General features: G+C 36.6%; 1 protein-coding gene across 1 annotated transcript in view; it reads left to right on the top strand.

The window, feature by feature from the left end:
- PHF14 (PHD finger protein 14) overlaps nt 1-18,374 on the top strand; it is a 168,737-nt gene extending 150,363 nt beyond the window's left edge. The window contains exons 19-20 of the mRNA XM_054817113.1: nt 6,812-6,876; nt 18,223-18,374. Of these exons, the coding sequence (XP_054673088.1) occupies nt 6,812-6,876; nt 18,223-18,268 (111 nt within the window). The 3' untranslated portion in view covers nt 18,269-18,374. The remainder of the gene's footprint in view (nt 1-6,811; nt 6,877-18,222) is intronic.
- Nucleotides 18,375-19,402: the final 1,028 nt, after the last annotated feature.

The following is a 19,402-nucleotide window of genomic DNA, read 5'->3' as shown; positions in this document are numbered from 1 at the left end:
ACAAAAATTAATTACTACGATAAGGCAATAAAACTTCTTTAATACTGCATGATCAGTAGCTTGAAAGAATCTTGCAATTTAAATTTTAATTCCTTCTGTAAATATTTCCAATTCCTACAGACTCTGGATCTTTACCTTTTGTGATTATTTACAGACAGAGTGGAAGTTACCCTTGAATGGGCATTCTGTAGAAACAAAGTGTTAAGGGTGACTCCGTTTGCTTGCCATCTGTCCTTGCTGTAATGTTTTTAGCATATGTATTAGGGAATTGTTGCACTATCCCATCCTAAAATCAATGTGGAGGAAAAGGGAGGTGAGTTATGTTCTAGGCACTCCTACTGTCCACCGAGTGCATCCTGTGCAAGCAAATTGTCTAACTTCCAGAGACCTCAAACACCGGAGAGATGAATCTGAGTCATTGGCTGAAATAGAGTTAATTTTCTTTCTAGCAGCCAGTATAGTGCTGTGGTTAGGATTTAATATGAGAATAACGTTGATAACACACTGATGTTTTTAGTTGTGCTAGGTAGTTGTAGTGTCTACACTAAATCAAGGACTTTTCAGCTTCTCACACCCTGCCAGGTGTAGAAGGTGGCAGGAGAGCACAGCCAGGACAGCTGGCCCAGGCTGGCCAAAGGGATAGTCCATACCATGTAGTGTCATGCTCCGTATATAACTGGGGAAGCTAGCCAGGAGGAGGAGTCGCTGCTCAGAAACAGACTGGGCATTGGGGGTTTTTTTCCGCATGTGGTGAGCAATTGCATTTGTGTATCACTTGTTTTATTTAGTAGTGGTAGTAGTAGGAGTATTCTCTTCTTTTGTTATCCTACTAATCTGTCTTTATCTCAACACACAAGGTTTTGGGTTTTTTTATTCTCCTTCGATTGACTGGTGGTGACTTCTGAATTTCAGCATGAGAGTTTACATCTTCACAATACACTGTGAGGAGCTTGCTTCACATCTTCCAGCATGAAAAATCTTCATTAAGGAAGCCTACCATTGGTCAGAAGTAAAGTCATATTGCTCTTTTTTTAATAGCGTTCCAGCTAGCTGTACGTGCATGATTTAGAAATTTCAGCAAGTCAGCCAATCTTGCATTTGAAAGTGGTATTTCAGTGGAGATGGTCAGGAGGAATATACCTAGGGCTTTCTGAAGCGCTAATTTCTTAGACCACATATGCTTGACTGCATCTCTCAGTATGAAAAAAATTCTTAACTGCAGCGTATCTACTGCTTGATTTTGCAGGGCTTGATAGATCACTGGCTCATAAACATTAGTGTAGAAAGCAGGAGAATGATGCACAAGCCAAGCTACTGAGGAGATCTGGCCTTTCATATGTTTGGACAGGCAAGACGTTTTGTTGTCAGTTGACTCTTCTTATCCTTTTATGCTGTGGGTTATGAAATCATACACCCTGAGGATAGGAAATTCAGTTATGCATTTAACTTTTTTGCATTATGCATCTGTTGTGGTGAAAGCAGGATGGTTTTATCTATAAAATTTAGTTACAAAAATTATCTCAGTTGATCTAAATATGATTACAACTGCTGTATTCCTCAGAAAATCTGTAACACTTGAGACAAAAGCTGCTATTATCACTGTTAAAATCTAAATCTTTTTCAGAGCAATGAAACTTTAATGTGATGAGAGTTCTAAAATATTAAAAAGTTTGGCTTATGAAAGTGATGATAGAAATCTGTCACTGTGTCCCAAAAGGATTTAGGGGCAATGGCTGATGTAACAGCTTATAAACCAGTACAGTGCGACTTGAGTTCTCCACTCTACCACGACCCCACTAATTTTTTTCATTTTTTGACAATTTCTTTTGCATGAAGAGACTGGAAACTTAATTTTCCAAGTACAGAAGAAAAATAAAATAAAATTCTGGAATGAGTAGTGACTGGATGCTGCTAAGCAAGGATTAATGATTTAGTCATGGACTAGTTCTATTCCCCAAGGAGAGAATAAGGACTGAAGCCTGGCAACTGCTGTTACTGGCTATGGAACAGACGGGCGTACTGTCATTTAAAATGAACAAACAAACAAAAAAACTGAACTCATAGTCAGTTGGAAAATTAATTTCTGTGTTGTATCCTTCCATTTCGAATGTTTAATTTTTAGACTTCCAGCCATTCTTGGTGAGGTGGATAAAGTATGTTGCTCAACAGTATAAACCTGAGGTTAAATGTTGCTTCATATATTCCCTATCAGAAAATAGGACTCCTGGCTTAAAGGTCTTTATGACAGATGAATGAGATGAAAATTACATTTATCAATGAAATTTTCGATGCTTATGTCAACCACTACAAAATGGACACCACAGGTAGTGGTCTTCTGGTTGGAACACATTGCTGTAGTTCCCAAACATCTTTCTAATTTTTGAGAGAGAGACTGGCACCTGTTTCAGTTTTTTCTCTTGGATTCCCTTAAATGTCAGATTAGAGGAAAAATCATGAGTCAGAATTTTAAAAAAGCAAAACAACTGCTAGATACTGCCTTTCTAGGAAAATCTCCTCAGTCCCCTTATCTTGAACATATCTATAAGTGGTAAGCTGTTATTTCTACCTTATCCTTGTACCAAGACAAGATGTTCTTGTAAGGAAGTAGACAGAGAACAGCAAAAGAGAAGAGCTTATGTCTAAAGGAAAGGACACCAAGAAGATTTTAAGCATTATCCTAAGGACCTTCAGGAATTTTCCTAATTAAAAAGATGAGAATTTTGTGAAGTAGACTGTGAAAGCTAGAAGGAAACAAGCCTGAAGATGGTGAAACATCCACCAAAACGTAAAGTTCTACATGTGTTGAGAAGGCAGCAAAAGGAAATAGTTTGTGGGAGGAAGGTGTCATGGCCTTGAGACGTGTTATTTTTACCAGCTTTTGTCTAAAGCTGTCAGCTCAAAACAAAACAACCAAATGGGCATGGAGAAAATTCCCTTTTATTCTTTGTATCAATGGATAAGATCTTGAAAATGAAAAAAATATATTTGGGACTTTGTCCAAGGGAGGGCTGTGTTGCATTTAATTAAACTATTCAGACAAAATAAAAATCATAGCTGTCACCTCAATCACTCAGAGAAACAACAGGAAAAAGAGAATCACAGATAGAGCCTGTATTTTTACATAGGCCAGGAATGCAAATCCTTTTCATTAAGCAAGAATACCTGCTTATTGCTGAGAGCCAGTGCAGGCAAAGTGCAGTTCAAATCACCTTGGAAAGAATATTGACAGGAAATATGTTTTCCATTTTCTTGGGTCTTCTTCCTCCTTCCTGCACACTTTTGTGCTTCTACTAGCTTAACTTTGAAATGTCCTGTATAAACGAAATCCTTAGATCTTGTGAGAAACTGTAGAAATTATTAATGAACAATTTACTTGAACAATTTACCTTTCTGTGGAGAAGTGTGTAAAACTGACAAGTTTGGCTATGCCAAAGAAACTACATTAAGAAAAAGTTTGCTTCACCAATGGTAGAAAATCCCTTTTCTTTTTTGCCAGCAGTAGCCATTGACAACTTAGCGTGGATCCGCAGACTACAGAATTAACTTGAGTTACCTACCCTTGGCTTCCATTTGTGTTTTCCCACTGCGAAGGGAAGTAGGAGAGCTATGGTTAGGTACTGAGCGTTGTTAGAATGAGCTGCCAGTGAGCTCTGGCACCTGATTCACCTGCGCTGTGCTTTCTGCAGATTCCGAGTTGTAGGACTGTAATCCATTAGTCCGTTGAAATCTGCTTTTAATTTGGGTAGGTACCGTTTTCTTTCTCCTCTGCTCACGGCCCAAGTTAAAGACAGAGACCTCTATGAATAGATACTAGTTTGGCTAGGATAAAAAGGTATGTTTCACTGGATTTTGTGATGGGAATATCTTAGTGGTATGCTTTCATCATGTTAAGTTGCTTAAAGATTGTTGGGGTTTTATTTTTGGTTTAAATACCTGGTGAATCTCACTGTGCTGACAGGAAGTCTGACATCATGTCCACAAGCAGTGAGCAGCACCTTTGTGTTACCTTTGAGTCCTCAGTGGACCCAGAGCTTTTGTAAGGAAGACACGGTGACGCTGGTTTTCTGGCCCTTCTTTGCCAGGACGCATAGATGGCAAGCCGCTGGAGTCCTCAAGTGTCTGTTGTTCTCAGGATGTTGTCCAAGTTGTCACCTGTGGTTCATCAGTCTAAGAAAGAAAAAGCAGAAGTAGCAATGTTCATTGACTAGGAAATTATTGTTTTCCGTGGCAGTAAAATGCAAATCAGGGTTTCCTGAACAGGCTCCTGTCTGCTGTGGGGCAGCTGTTGTTTTAAGGTACCTTGGTTGCTTTGGCCTACAGAAAAAAGGAGATAATACCTGCTAATGGGGAAGCTTTTGCTGAATAGGGTAGCTTATGGGCTGTACCAGCAAAGTACCTAATGCCGTAATAGCCTACAAATCTGAGCTATTCAAGTTGGGATAAGTGTTACAATCAATTATTGTGGCTTTCAATAGAGTGCTGTTACTCTTCTTTTTGTCAGACTTAGCCTCTTACCTGCCTTGTTGAGTCATATCTTGATGTGTGATAATTATATCAGGTCATAGCTAGTGCTGAAGGCTGGTTTGTATGAAGCTGTCTGTGGGTTAAACTTCTCAGTTAATGAGGAGCTGACTCTGTGGGATTGGATTACCGCCTGGATTAGATTTCTAACGCAATTCATTTCCGGGCATCCTCTTTCAGTATTTTCACTACACTTTAGTCTATATTAAGGTGGAAATTGGATTAAAAGGACAAAGCGTGAAGTCATTTGCTGAGGCAAACAGAGTGTTAGTGCCAAATTTTGTATAAAAGGATGCTGCTGAAAGGACTGCGGGTCTCTCTTCTAATCCATGGAGAATCCTTCCGCCTCTGAGTTTAAGGACTTATTTCCAAATACAATGCACAGGGGGTACATAAACCCCTGTTAAACAGTTCATTTTGTGCATTCATCTCTTGTTTGTTTATGGTATTAAAAATGTTGTTTTCAGCCTGGAACAATCCCATTAATGCAGAAATCACTTTGTAAATGTAAATACTGTATTAGTGACAGCTCTGTTCAGCGCAAGTATTTTAACCTATTGGTCAGTATCTATAGCTCTCCTCCTGTAATTAATGTTTTAAATATGCAAAAGAAACTTCTGCCTTTTATTTTTCTCAGTGAAATAAAGATTTTCAAGAGAGGCAATGCTTACTGTATCTGAAAATGTTGCGTTGACAGGGCAAATGAATTATTGCTGTCCTTGGATGAAGGCAGTGTTGTGTGTGAAACTTCCACTGGCCACCGAGTGAACAGCAACTTTTGAATTGTAAGCACAAGACAGGACGTGAACAATACATTTTAAAAATCCAAAATCAGAAACTAAATACCCAAAAGTATGTACACCCAAAGATGTAATTCTGGGCCACAACCTTAAAATTTGTCGTCACCTGATGCAAGACAACCTAAATATGAAACTATATTCACATAGAAAAAAAATGATCTAACTCAAGCTGTCCACTGCAGTTTTCACAGCGAGGGTATTGACTACCACTTAAATGCTATTAGGATGTGGTATTCCTTGGAGGACAGGTACTTGTCTGAAAAAGAGGAATAGACACATCAATTTCATTTGATCCCGCTGGCTGATGTACTAGCGCTGACTTGGTAGTTACTTCCTTATTTCATTATGTTTTAAAAATTGACTCCACTCTGTTTTCATCATTCCAAACCAGGCACCTTTTTTATGTGTTGCCTTCTGATTGCTCTCAAAGCATCTTTCCAATTAAATAATTTCCTGATGAAAAACCAGTTTATATGAAGTAGAACTGTTTTTCATATGCTTTATAGCTTGCCGCATACTATACTGTATCGTGTATCATAAAATTCCTGCTATTAATGGTTATTTACATTTCAAAGAGACAAAAAATATGCATCATAATTTAGAACCAGACAATTTCTTGGAATAACTGCACTAATTTTATGTCGTCTTTGCTGGTTTCAGAAAGAGCAGGTGATGTTCTGCACTAGAAAAGTTAATGCTTTTAGAGTCTTCTGTACTTTCTGAATGTAATAACAATGACAGCACTTAGCACTTATATAAATCTTTTCATGCATAGAGCTCCATCCTGACATTGAAAGTATTATTATTCACATTTTACAGGTAAGTTCTTTAATGTAGCAGTGAGTTCAATTTCCACGCCCTCCAGGCCGAATACATATTATAGTAGGGGGACAAATGTCAGAGATTTTAGCTGAGAAATTCCTCATCTGAGTCCCAGACCTTGCTTTACTATGGACACATGCATTAACTTTATCCTGGTTTCTGTTAGTGACCCCCTTCTAGATTATAAATCCTGTTACATACCACCGCTCCATGTCTTCCTCTCCTCCAATGACATTTTCTAGCTCACTACCCAAAGGTTTTCCCAGCTTTCTCCACACACCATGCTTCATACAGGGAGTTCTCACCTTAACCTCAATTCCATTTTCCCCCGCAAAAGCAGACCTCTACAGACTGACTCCTTAGAGCTCAGCACTGTTTTGATAAAATATCTGCCATAACTGCCTAATTTTTATGCCTGTCCTGTATAGTCAGTATATTTGCTTTAGAAAGAAATGTAGAATATATTTCTTTATATAGATGTAGAAATGTAGAAATAGTTTTATATACATTTTTATGATAATAATTTTTTAATCATTCTTTATTAGCCATACTTGGCACAAAAATGTGATTGAGATAGATACAAGCCTGTTATCCTGACTCACTTAGCTTTACGATGTTTTACTTCTTGTCCTTCTCTTACTTCATTTTTTTTCCCTAACTGATTTTAGACTCTGCAAGATCAGACTCTCCAGATGCGTTTGTACAGTATGTGGCATGATATGACTTGGCCAAGGTTTGGATTATTAATACTACAGTTAAATAAATATTATATTGATATATTACAACATTTATCAAATTGAACAGTAAAATGTTGAAAGGAGCTAGAGACTTTTCTATGTCTAGGTCTTAAAAGGCATCATTTATGGGATTATGAAAGGACAACAGAAGCAACAGCTAACGAAGTTTTTGAGGTTTTCCTTTTTTTGAGAACTTACCTCCTGAAAGGTTTCCTTGAATTCAAATGAATTGAAAATACTTCAGTCCACTTCCAGTTCACAAATGATTGGTTCCAGTAACTGTCACTGACGAGAGTATTGACAAAGGGAAACATCGATTAATGTAGGAAGAATAAGATCCTTGATTTCTTGTCCACCAAAATAGACAGCATTTGCTGTATTTCTTCATAGTCTTCATATTCTTAATAAACAGATTTTAAAATTACATTGACAGATGAAGTAGTATAGTTACATGTTTGTTTCTAAATTTAAATGCTGATTTAAATGGCAGTGCTTTTGTAGTTCTCAATGTGTTGCGTAGTCTAAGGTACATCTAGATGAGAGGAAGCAGGCAAAATCAATTGCGTGAAATACTAGGTAGTATTTGCCACAGGATAACCTGAACCTGTTTCTCCTACATCACTTTTTTGTTTTAATGACCTGTTCTGTTCTGTGAGTAAAGGAGACATATGATTATCTTAAATAATCAGTATACAGAAAATGATCAAATAGTTACTGGCTGTTGACTCTTAGAATCATAATATCCAATTCCTGCAGTTCCTGTATGTGCAGAAACAGAAAAGCCAATGAATAAAACCAGACAAATAGATTGCAACTGAGTAAAGTGAGTGAATATGTAAGCTTTTGCTTGATATTGTTAGGTAACACTGACAGTTACGAGAGCAGCTGTTGTACAAGCGCAGCGAGCAGCAACTCCTGAACATCGCTGCGGGGCCATTGCTGACCCTGCGTAAGGTGCTGGGCAGAAACTCGTTAGAGGCAGCTGACTGGTGGCACTAGGATTTCAGGAAAAAACAGCCCTCTGAAAATAGCCTCAACTTCCTCTTAAATACCCATAATTTAACTGCCATGCTTGATCCAGGGGCTGTTTAAATTCAGTATTCCCTTCCAGAGGAGCCTTGTTCTACAGTGTATTTCATACATACCCCCAGAAAATAGTACTGTTCAGTTCAGTAACCAGATGAGTTGAATGTAACGATGCATGTATATGTGTTTGCAAGTTGTGGGCCTTAATGGTTGTGAAGAATATTATGTCTTGGAAGCACTGTGATATAACGTAATGGGAGACAAAAACCTTCTGGGTGAGTAATCTTGTGAGGAATGGAGTTCAGTGAGCTTCAAAAGGAGTTTCAACAAATGATAATAAGTGGCTTCAGTGTTTTAAGGAAAAAGTAGATAAATAATGATTTATAATGTGAGCTCTGTAATGAGCTCTTCTACCATAAATATGCAAAACACTAATTAGTTATAGCCAAATTTCCCTAGCTTTGGGAATCTTTTAGAATGTAGCTTTTTAGTAATTGATTCACATCAAAGTACTTTTTCTCCCACTCTTCTAACAAAGTTATGTGTGATTTGTTGGAGGGTGGGCAGAGATGGGGAGCAATCTGTTGACAAACCAAAAGGTGACTTTGATGTAGTATAGTGAAACAGTAACTTCTACATTTATCAGAAAGAAATGCACCATGAACCTGTAAGGAACCCTGTTTGTGGTGACTACCTGCACCGAGGTGACGTCTGTCATTTAATTTGATTCTAAGTTTCTGAAGGGCAAGTAATTTTTTTTTTTTTTTTTTTACAAAGTGTATAAACTTTGTTAGAGAAGAAGTTTTGGAAGGATATCAGACTGTGTTAGGAGGCAGATGCTGCTTTTACAGGGCAGGTTTTTGCAGTTCCTTTTGATCATAGTCTTACATTAAATGGTTGGACATTGCATTATTTCCAGTTGAAAGAGTTTCATCAGATTCTGACTTCAAAAAATTACAGTGAAGCAACATCACTATAATGACAAATTACCAAAACATCCCTCAGTATACCCACTGAATTAAAGAGCATTTGGCTTTAGAACCTCACTTGAAAATGCCAAGACGAGTGGAGGTTGAAGAGAATTCATTCTATTGTTAAACCTAATAAATACATTCATTTTTTAATTTAGAAGCTGATCAGCTTGAAACTATTCAAACCTCGGTATATTAAATGTTACAGTTTTGACTCAAAATTAACCCTCTGTTTATTACCAATACACCCTTGGTGCTTCAAATAATCTGAGTTGATCTATTGTTTGAAACAGGGCTGTTCAGGTGTCATTACTGGATCAGAACAGTAAGTGCTATCTTCAAATAAATAAAGTCAAAATATAAACGCAGACAAATCTACAAGCCTTCCTTTGCAATCAAACCAACTGAATTCTGACTTCTAAAACCATAGATTTCTTGTCTTGTTTGATTTCAGGTCCATAGCCAAATGTTTGGGTTATATTGTCAAATTAAAAGTATGTTTATACAGCTTGTAAAGGAATGATTTTGACTTCTGGATAGCTCTGCAGTGCTAGAGTTAATTTAGATTAAGTGAATGATAACAGTAGGGAAGATGTAGGTCTTCCATGAGAGATTGTACCTGGGTTGTTAGCATGAAGGTGTGGATCTGGTCCTAGCCTAGAATGCTCTTTCGGGGATTTTATTTAATGGATGTTGAAATTATTGAAACATCTGTCTAGTTATAGTTGTTGGATTCTGAATTTAAATGTCAGTATGTGTTTTGGGGGACCTACCGAAAGGAATTGTGTTGTGTTTTTTTAAAAAGCAAAAGTCTTCCATCTCTCATTTCTTTATCAGTAGCATGAGTTCTATTTGCTGTCATAGTCTATCCTCCATCTACTTCTACAGCTTCGTCCATTTCTATCGGTTTTGTTTGCAGCTTCATGGATTGTGACTAAATACAGGCATTAAGTATTACAACAAATACAAAGGCATTTTTACAGCTTTTACTTATATCACATTTTGGAAAATAAGTGACTAAAATAAAGGCCTTTGCTGTGTTGTTCAGACTCCTATGTCATCATATTAACTCCACTGAAAGATCCATCCTTTATGCCTCGAGCCTGAAGAGAATTTCATGGCTGTACTCAGGTGAAATGTTCTGATGAAATATAAAAGAAAGGAAGAAAAAAGGTTTCTGAATTGTTAGCAATCACATTATAGCAATATTTTCATGAATTCCCAAGTTATTAAATTTATAATACTGCAGTAGACTTTTTCTAATTAAATGTGCATTTTCTCTTATCATAAGGAAAGAAAAAACTTTGGTTGTGCTTTTTACAGTAATTTAATTAAGCATTTCCTGTAAGTTCATTTCAGTATCTATCATGGCTCACTACAGTTGGAATTCAGTATAGAATGGTAGATTAATTGCCCTTTGTCTTAGATGAAATAAGAATCCTAAATATGCAGAGTCATGAAATTTAATTGTGTTCCTCGATTGCTTATTCAATGCTTTGGAAACCTGAATCAAGAAATACTGAAGAAGAGGGCCAAAGGTTGTTAAATGTAGCGAGTAACACAGATTTTGAACTTTACTTAATGAACCGAGTGTTTATTACTATGAAATAAATGCACCATTTAAAGAATTATGGTGGAAATGTAAAACATTAAAACTCTAATTAATTTTGGTCAGAAGCATGCAATGCACACATTTTTCCTAAAACATTTTCATTAGGATCTAGATTTTCTCTGTTATTGAGATAAGTAGTGTATGGTAGCGTTATCTTTTTCTGTTAAAAACGTGTACTTCAGTGATGTTTAGAGTGATGTCTTTCAGCTGCCTTCGACTGTAGGCACCATGTCTTGATTGTAGCTTACAGAAGCATTATTCTGTAACTAACTCGGTTGTGCCTACTCTTCTGTGTAATGCTGTTAATCATTTTGGAAACAAGGGATGTTCAGACCTCTTCATAAGAGGCTGTCTGCAGCCAAACTTATTTGTGAAAACAGTTAAACCACGAAAAAAAATCTTCAGCTGTAATTTAGTAACTACCAAGATAGATGTATAGTCTAACAATTGAGCAGTTAAAAATTAGCCTCTTGGTTTTTTTATTAAAGAGTACTTAGAAATAAAATTGTTTAAAAGAGCCATTAATTCCTTATTGTTGACCTGAGCACCTTTTGTTTTCATGTAGCTATTGTTAGAAGAAGCCATTTTATTTCTTAGTATCACGAATACAAACCTGAAGAAGTTTTGCTTCTTATAATTCAGTAAATGTATAATGTAAATATGGTGGGAGTATAATCATGAAAATTTAAAATCATCTTGATTTGATTAGTATATGCATTTCTAGGCTATGGAATATTATTCTGTAGTAGTATTTTAAATATATGTAAAGTGGAACTTTCTGTTTTAATTTATAATTCATAAAGATAATGATTATATTGCCACATAAATAGAAAATGCTACTGTGGTTTCCATATATATGTTTCTATATGCACAGATGTAAGTATTATAACTGAGTGACAAATTTGCCTTAGAAAGGATCTTAATTGGGACAGCGTCAGACTTGAAGGCTTGAAAACTAATGCATGTGTGTACTCTGGGACCACAGTGGAAATTAAGGAGGCCCGGTCCATACAGGCACAGTACTATCCCAGTAAAGTTGCTTTTCATCTATTTCTTAGTTGATGTTTCAGGTTTGTGATATCTGAGCATTTATAGATTCAGTCTAAAGTTCATAAACCTAAACCTTTAAAGACTCAGATTGTTAAAGAGGAAACATTTTTCCCTACTTTCTTCAAGGAGAACCAGCTGAACTTGTAAAACAATGGTTGGGTTTCAAGCACCACCTGCCCTGAAGAGCATCCCAAATGTAGTGGCAGCCAGCCAAAAGGGCCACTCAGTGGAATGGTTGCCTCCTAAATAGGAGAGAAACAGATGGAAGATTTGAAATCTGGCATGAAATTCCACTTCTGTACTAAGCGTTAAATGAAATTTGACTGTAAGGGCTCTTGCGATGGTACATTTATCTGTATAATCAGAATTAGAAACAAGGAAATAGAAAATACAGAACACTGACAAACATTTCAAAAAGACTTAAAGTTCTTGTACCAGTGCAAGTGAAAGGAAAGAGTTTGTGATAAACATGCAGCTGCTTGTAGCTTCTTAAGAGGAGCTTGAGCATAAAAATAGTTCTCCTAGTCTGGCATTGCCACCTAGAGCACGATGCCACGTACTGCATCGGTGAAGGAAACCCACAGCTAAACGTTGCTGTTTTTACTGAACAAAATGGGGTGGAGAGCTGCTCCCAGTTAATTGATGTCATGTTTACTTACATTGTAATGGTTAGTTCGTTCATAGCCTCCATTTTGTAATGTACCAGATCAGCAGAGATTTCGTTGTAGGAATTTGGTGGGCTTTGACAGTAAGAATTAACGGAGATGCGCATTAAAAGGTACGACTGTCAGCATGCCAGTGGTCCCAGAGGGGGCATTTTCTTGATGGCTGCTTCAGAATACTTCATGAAGCAAATGTCAAACTTGTCAAGGCTGTCACTGTGAAAATGATCCATGTAGCAAGGGTCTCCTTTTCTTGGGAAACAAACAGCTGCCTTATCGCTGCAGAGCTACGGTGACAGAAAACTGTCATCTATCACAAGAATTTATATTTGCTTCTAATATCCATTGGTAAAGAATTGTTCCAGTTGTACTCTGTATTTTTGCACTACTCTTCATTATAAGGGTGTCAGTAATATGTTTGAAGAAGATAGCATAGGCTTTGGAAGAAAAATAACTTTTGAATTTTAGTGCTGGCTGCTCACTTTTTGCCAATTTAACAGAGAGATTGATTTAACTCCCAATTTTTGCCTGAAACAAATTTTCCTCCAAATTTGGCCTATGACATTGGAAAGCTAGACTTTAACGTACACAAAGAAAAACTCTCATAGGTTCTAAAGTCCCTTTTTCCTGATATATTTTTGAAGAGTATTAAAAGTATTTTTAGCTACTTCCAACTGGTGTTTTGCTAGCAGGTGTTTTGTGAGGCAGGAGATGAAATACCAGCTGGACACCCTCACTGGAGCTTAGTATATTAGTCATATTACAACTTTTTTGGGTTAAGATACTATGAAGAGTAATAGTATCTGAATTTGGTCCTGAGTGGTTTTGAGATAATATTTCTAGATTATGTGACAGCATAGAGAACCCTTTAGTCATTCCTCATTATAGTAGGGTATTTTTGTGGTTTGCATACTTTGTTATTATTCTGATGTTCATTTATGTCATACTGTAATAGTGTTTATTAAGTTTAGAATATGGGTTACAGTTTGCAAAGAATACATTAGCAAGTTTATTTTATTAAGTATACCTTTGTAATGCAACTTTAGAAAATACAGGTGTGGTGCAATGCACAAATCTGTGAATCGGTGCATTTCCTAGCACAGTTAATTGAAGTGTGATCTGTTCTGCATACAGAGTAGTGTCAGATTCCCTGTAGAGTTAAGAATTGTCTAATTCACTGTCATCTTCCAGATTTTGTATCATTAACTAATGGAATAAAAAGAAATTCTTAGATATTTTGAATTAAATTAGTTGGAGGGGAAAAAAGGAGAAAGGGACACCTATTTCTAGGTGGCTTTTTTTTTTTTTTTTCTCTTCCCCCCTCATGCCAGAATTTCTCTACAGGGGAATATTCTGGAATACTTACTACAAAATTAACTTGCTACCTGGGACCTGTTATTCTCTGCTCGGAGCACCATTTGTAGTTGACCTTAAACATGCTTCCAAAGGGGATGAAGTTATATGATGGTCTCTATCAACTGTCAGATCAAAATTTTCAGAAATAGGATCTTAAAAGTCAGCTTCTTACCTTTAGTTTTTGGCACCTAAAAAAATCTAATCTCGAAGCATTTCCATTAACTTCAGCAGAGCTATTGGATGCTCAATACTTCATTAATAATTCACAAATCTTATTTAGGTGGCAGATTGTACTGTCTCAGCTTAAAATTCTTGACCCTGTTCTGTTGCTGTGACCCATAAATTCTCAGCTACCAAGTGTAGACTAAGTAGTTTAAAGGAAGAGATGTCCATAGGATATTTGAAGACATGTGTAGAGCATCCAAAGGACCCGTTAGTCCAATACTTTGTTTCCATCAGGGAAAAGGGGGTATGCCTAGGAAAAGGATGTAGGAAAAAAAGATCATGTGGAATCTCCATAATCTCCATCAGTCCATCAGCACCATCAGGACACTGATGAGATGTCCAATCATCAGTGGCTTAAGGAGCTCCTGAGCTGACATTTGAATTCAGGGTGTTGGGCTTAACAGCACTTTATAAAGCCCTTTGTACTTTTCCTTATCACTGTTGGGTTTGTAAATCTGAAAGAACAACAATTCCAGACTAGTAAACTTCATTCATTTCAACATGAAAATTATCTTTGGGCTGTTAAATGCTCTTTTTCAGTAAAAGTAGTAATACAGTCGTAAGGTATTCTCTTCCCTTTGCCACTCTTACAAGTCACCAGATCTGTGCTGAGGCATCTTTCAGGTGGGTGTGTTCAAAATTCACTGTATAATATTCGAGTCTGTGGTTGTCTGTAGTCAAAAAAGATATGGAGAGAAGCTTGGTTTGTGACACCTGCTAGCAAAACCTGCTTTGATCATTGAACATTTTAACATCAAAATTACTGTAAAAAATTCAGAATTTTTAGGACAGAAAGCAATAGACAGCACAATCATAGGCAGCTGGAAGCAAAATAAATAATAACACAGAATAGACATGTGAGGCATTAACAGAAATAATGTGAACTAAATTTATGTGAAACAGAAACTGGAATTCAGTAGTTCATCTGCTGTGTAGCCACTGGTAATAACAACTTTACACACTGCCATGTTGGACTGTTTTTTAAAAGATAACATGAAAATAAAAGGTTTTGCTTTGCTATCTGTCAGAATTAAAAACATTATAATGATGATAATGATAGGTGGTAATTAGTAAAACAAATATATTAAATATGTTTAATCTGCAGTCTGGCATAATTTCTTGATAATTAGGCTATATAGACTATTTAGTTGAAAATTCAAACATTATTAATGACATTAGAAACTCCAACCAACTCAATATTCTATGTGCAATCATTGGGATGCCTCTTGGGCTATTAAAAAAAAAAGATAAAACATTTCATAGAAATTTTGCATTGTCAGCAAACTGAAAGAATAGTGAGTCTTCACATCTTGGAGTATGGTTAATACGTGTGCTCTAAATTGCCAGTTCAAATCTTTCCCAAGTATACTGGCAGTGATATTGCACTTCTTATAATTTATAGGAGTTCATGTCTCAAAAATTTCTGATAGCTTTCAGTTATTAGTAAGTTTGCCATTCTCAGGCCACTGCTGTCACTATTTTTCTGGCAGAAAGCTGCATGGGTGCCAGAACGGGTGGCTCGTAGTTTCCAGTGTCCCCCGCCAATCATTTCTGCCATCTTTTTTGTGCTGGCACTTTTGTTCATGTGGTAGTGCACAGGTCTGGGAATTGATCTGGCTGAAGACATATCTGATAAAGAAAAAGTTTTCTCCCCTTAACAATTAATACTGTGAGAATAATCAACCATCATTACTCTGTGTTTTGCACGGCAGTCACCCATGTTCAGAGATACTAAACTTAGATTTCTGTTTCAAAATGAAATGTGAGCTTCTGTTCTTGGAAAACAGAGATGGAGTAAAAGCACCTCTACAAAATCAAGATGTCTTATGTGGAGCATGGTTTAATACAGTACCATTCAGAAAGCTTTTGTGCATAAAAATATCAAAATAACAAAAAATAACAAAATATCAGTCAAGGACCTGGATGACTTGTGTGTCAGAATCTGCCCACATAAGTCAAATTTATACTCTGCTGGTAGATTTTACCTGTTTGAATATCTTTTACCTGGTTGAAGCAATAGGAGATGAACAAAGGAAGGAGTATTGGTACTGCAAATATCCCAAAGCAGATGCTTCGATCGTGAGTATTCACACAGAGCAAATCCCGGACTTGCCATAGCTGCTCACCCATCATTTCTGCATCTCAGAAAACACTGATCACTGCAGCTGCTGCTGTAACCTAGGAAATCTGCCAGAGAGCAAGCATGACCTTATGAGCACAGAATTAAAACATTTGAAGTCTACGCAAAGCCAGAAGATTGTTACAAAACCTCTTTCACTGGATAAAACCTTTTTTGTCCACAAAAAATAGACTCAGGAAGCTGATGTTCAGTATTGAGCCCAATATTCCTTCACCCTTTTGTAGTCCTCAGTGAAGGTATGGCTCTGTAGTGCCTGAAATTTCTGCATGCTCCCTCTACTAGGAGAGGAAGCCCCAAGCAATATGTCAAACGTGCTGGGAAAAGAATGATTGTGTAGGGTTTATATTCTCTGCATGAGGGAGTCCGAGTCAGGACGTTGGAATAAAGGCAGGTTGTGTGCTGGGGAGGTGGACTAGTTGGCATTGAGGTCAGTAGGGATGCAACTTCTGTAGGTAAGGACCTTCAGAAACATGCAGATTTGCTGTTCTTTCATTAACAAGTCCTTCACGAAAGAGCCTGGCTGTTTTTTCTATAGCAGCCAAACATTTCTGTGGGTGGCTTTTTTATTCAGTGATATTCTTTGTCACCTCTAAGCAGTACATCTAAGCTTAGTTACACAGTGCTCCTTTGTTGCTTCCCATTCTGCCTTGCCTTTATTTTCTTTAGAAGTTTGACCTTTGTATGTGTACTATACATTACACACTCTTGAATATACGCTACACTTGTAATGTCAATGAATAAACAATCTTTGTTTCACACACATGCACAGACAGGTTTCCTCACCTGAACTAAAAGGGGCTCACTGCAAGTTTTAAAGGTAATTGAAGGGATGGCAGTCCAGCAAGATAAGAAAAAAAGCATTTAGCCTTTAGCGGTCAGTCATGTAAACATTTCTCAGTGCCTAGCCTATCCCCAGAAGGGGGGAGGATTTAGAAACAGAATAGTTTGGGGTGTATGTTTCTTTAATAGAACAACTAGCTTTTCAATTTTATTTTAGCATTGTGTAACATGATACAAGACCACATTTTTTTAATGAGATTTTCCATTGCTATTCTATTTTGTGCTACCCGTGTAAATATCCTTAGAAAACACCCTCCGAAGGTGAAAGGAGGACTAGGATGCAAAAAGATAAAGTTATTTTCCTAGAAGAATGAAGGTGATGTTTTAAAGCAGGAAACTGCACCCTGGGTTCCTGGGTCCCACCTAATGTCCCTGACATTTCCTTTCTCTCAACTATTGACTTGTGATGAGTGGTGTTACAGCAGCCAGGACACTTCTTCATTCCCAAATGTCTATTCTTTTCTTCTCCTTTGTGCTTTTGGAATGAGGAAGATTCTCTGTATATTGAATTAAAATGCAAGCAGGAAAACTGGCCGTACTTTGAATGTGTGATAAGGACTGTTCATGATGCGATGGGTTGCAAGCTGCCTTATAAAACAATTTTCTCAGTCTTCCATAATTTATACTTTGGAGGTCACGATTTTGTACTGGACACAAAATAGTATCCATTCCTATGGAAACGGGCATTATGATGTCACTTCATTTTTTCAGTAAGATCCAGAGGAACCCGTAGTGAATTATGAGCCCTACTCTTGGAGCTGAAGCTGTACAATATTGTAAGCATGCTGCTGCCTGACATGCTCATGTTTCCTATTTTAGACCTGACTGATCTTCAGATAACATATGGTGGTACAAGTAATTGGAAAATTGGCAGACCTGTCAAGAAAATATGCTAGATGGGACAAAAATACGATGCTGCAGCACATAAAGTGTCTCTGAAGTTAAATTTATTGTCTTTTATCAAATGGTGAAGTAAACGTATCTGGTCTCAAAAAAATGAAACATTTTTCAATGGCAGATGCTTTTCAAAAGTAATTTTTAGAACAGTGATGAAAGTTCTTGCATTCGAAAGTAATTTAGTGGAAACCTCCGGTCAAGAACAAAGGAAAGGTGTGTAATACTGTCTGCTGCAGACATTTGAATGTCTCGTCATCTGTGTATGGTTAAGTAATATCGTTATGTAACCATCCAGTAAATTGGTCAGTGAAATATTTATTTATTAAATTATTCTTCTACTATAAATGAGGTTTTAGACTTGTTTAAATTGCTTATAATTTTAATTTCAACTCTATAGCAAAATCAAATGCTTGAATAAATTACATTTTTTGCTTATTTTTATGCTTATTGGTCAGGCAAAAGATGGCAAAAGTCTGTACAGAATTCTATACATACGCATAAGTACAAAAAGTGTACTTCTTCAATAAGTTGATTAATGTTCAGATTTTCATTTTCTTTTACAGGAAGATGAAAATGAAGCTGAGGCAGAAAATCCATCTCAGGAGCTGAATTTGGAACAGAAAAAAACAAAAAAATAGGAGGTTACTGTCTTGTTTGAAATATTTGCAAGTTGTGTAACAGTGATTATAGTTTCTCATTGTAAAATTAACAAAAAAAGTTCTCAATAAAGTCATTGAAAATTAAATTCATGCTGCACTGGGGAATTAATTAAGTAGCTCCTGGTGATATTCTTGATTGCATTAAAAGCTGAATTATCAGAACTGAGCACCATACCAATAAAATTGTAAAAGCTTTTTGAACACGGTGTAGAAAGCTGATGGATTATTCATCACTAATAGCATTTACTAAGCAAACAGGTCATTTTTTTTTTTTTAACTCTACAAAGTAATGTTATCCTTAAAGGATAGTTAGAACTCAGACATGTTTTGGTATTTCCGAGCAAGAGCTTTGATTCTTAAAAGTTAGATAATTATGTTCTACTAAATGAGTTCTGAAATTTCTTCTGATCAGTGATTAAAATAAATGTTTCTGAGGACTGGGTAGAGGCAAGGATTTTTTGGTATGTACAGTATGTTTTCCTAAGTAATTAGTTTTACATGTTTGTATCTCTTGTGATTTTTAACTGGTTTCATGTTGCATTACCATTTTCTTCCACGCAAGCCTTTTCCATTTTCATGCGATCATTGTCTCTTAATGAATGGCAAGCTTTTGCCTTGATCAGGCCATCCTACCCAGGTCTAATTCCTTCATACCAATCTTTCCGTTCTAACCCAATAAAATAACTTCCTGCTGTGTCATTAGACCTTTAAGTGAGTAGTGAAAATCTAAAATAAAAAACTTTTCTTCCTATACTCCTCTCTTTGATTTCCAATTTACCTCTGCTTTTTAGCCTGTGCAGGTCAGTAAATTGGAAGGTTAGTACAAGAAACTCAGCTGTAGATTTATAGCCCAGTAGTTTCACAGATTGCAATGAAGAAACCAAAAATCTTACTGATTCTGTTTTAGGATTAGAGCAACACTCACTGAAGTCCCTTGAGTAAAGTTTATCTTGCCCTAGGAGAAATGAATCGTCTTCAGTTGAAGAAGTTCACCTCTTTTCCACTCTTCTATATTTTTACTGTTATTCTGTATATTGAGTGTTAAATCAGATTGTAAATAGTATTCATCCTCAATTTTATCCTG

The sequence above is a fragment of the Grus americana genome, chromosome 2, assembly GCF_028858705.1.
Source record: "Grus americana isolate bGruAme1 chromosome 2, bGruAme1.mat, whole genome shotgun sequence".
Lineage (NCBI taxonomy): Eukaryota > Metazoa > Chordata > Aves > Gruiformes > Gruidae > Grus > Grus americana.
The sequence above is the reverse complement of the archived record's forward strand: the minus strand, read 5'-3'. Positions and strand labels throughout refer to the sequence as shown.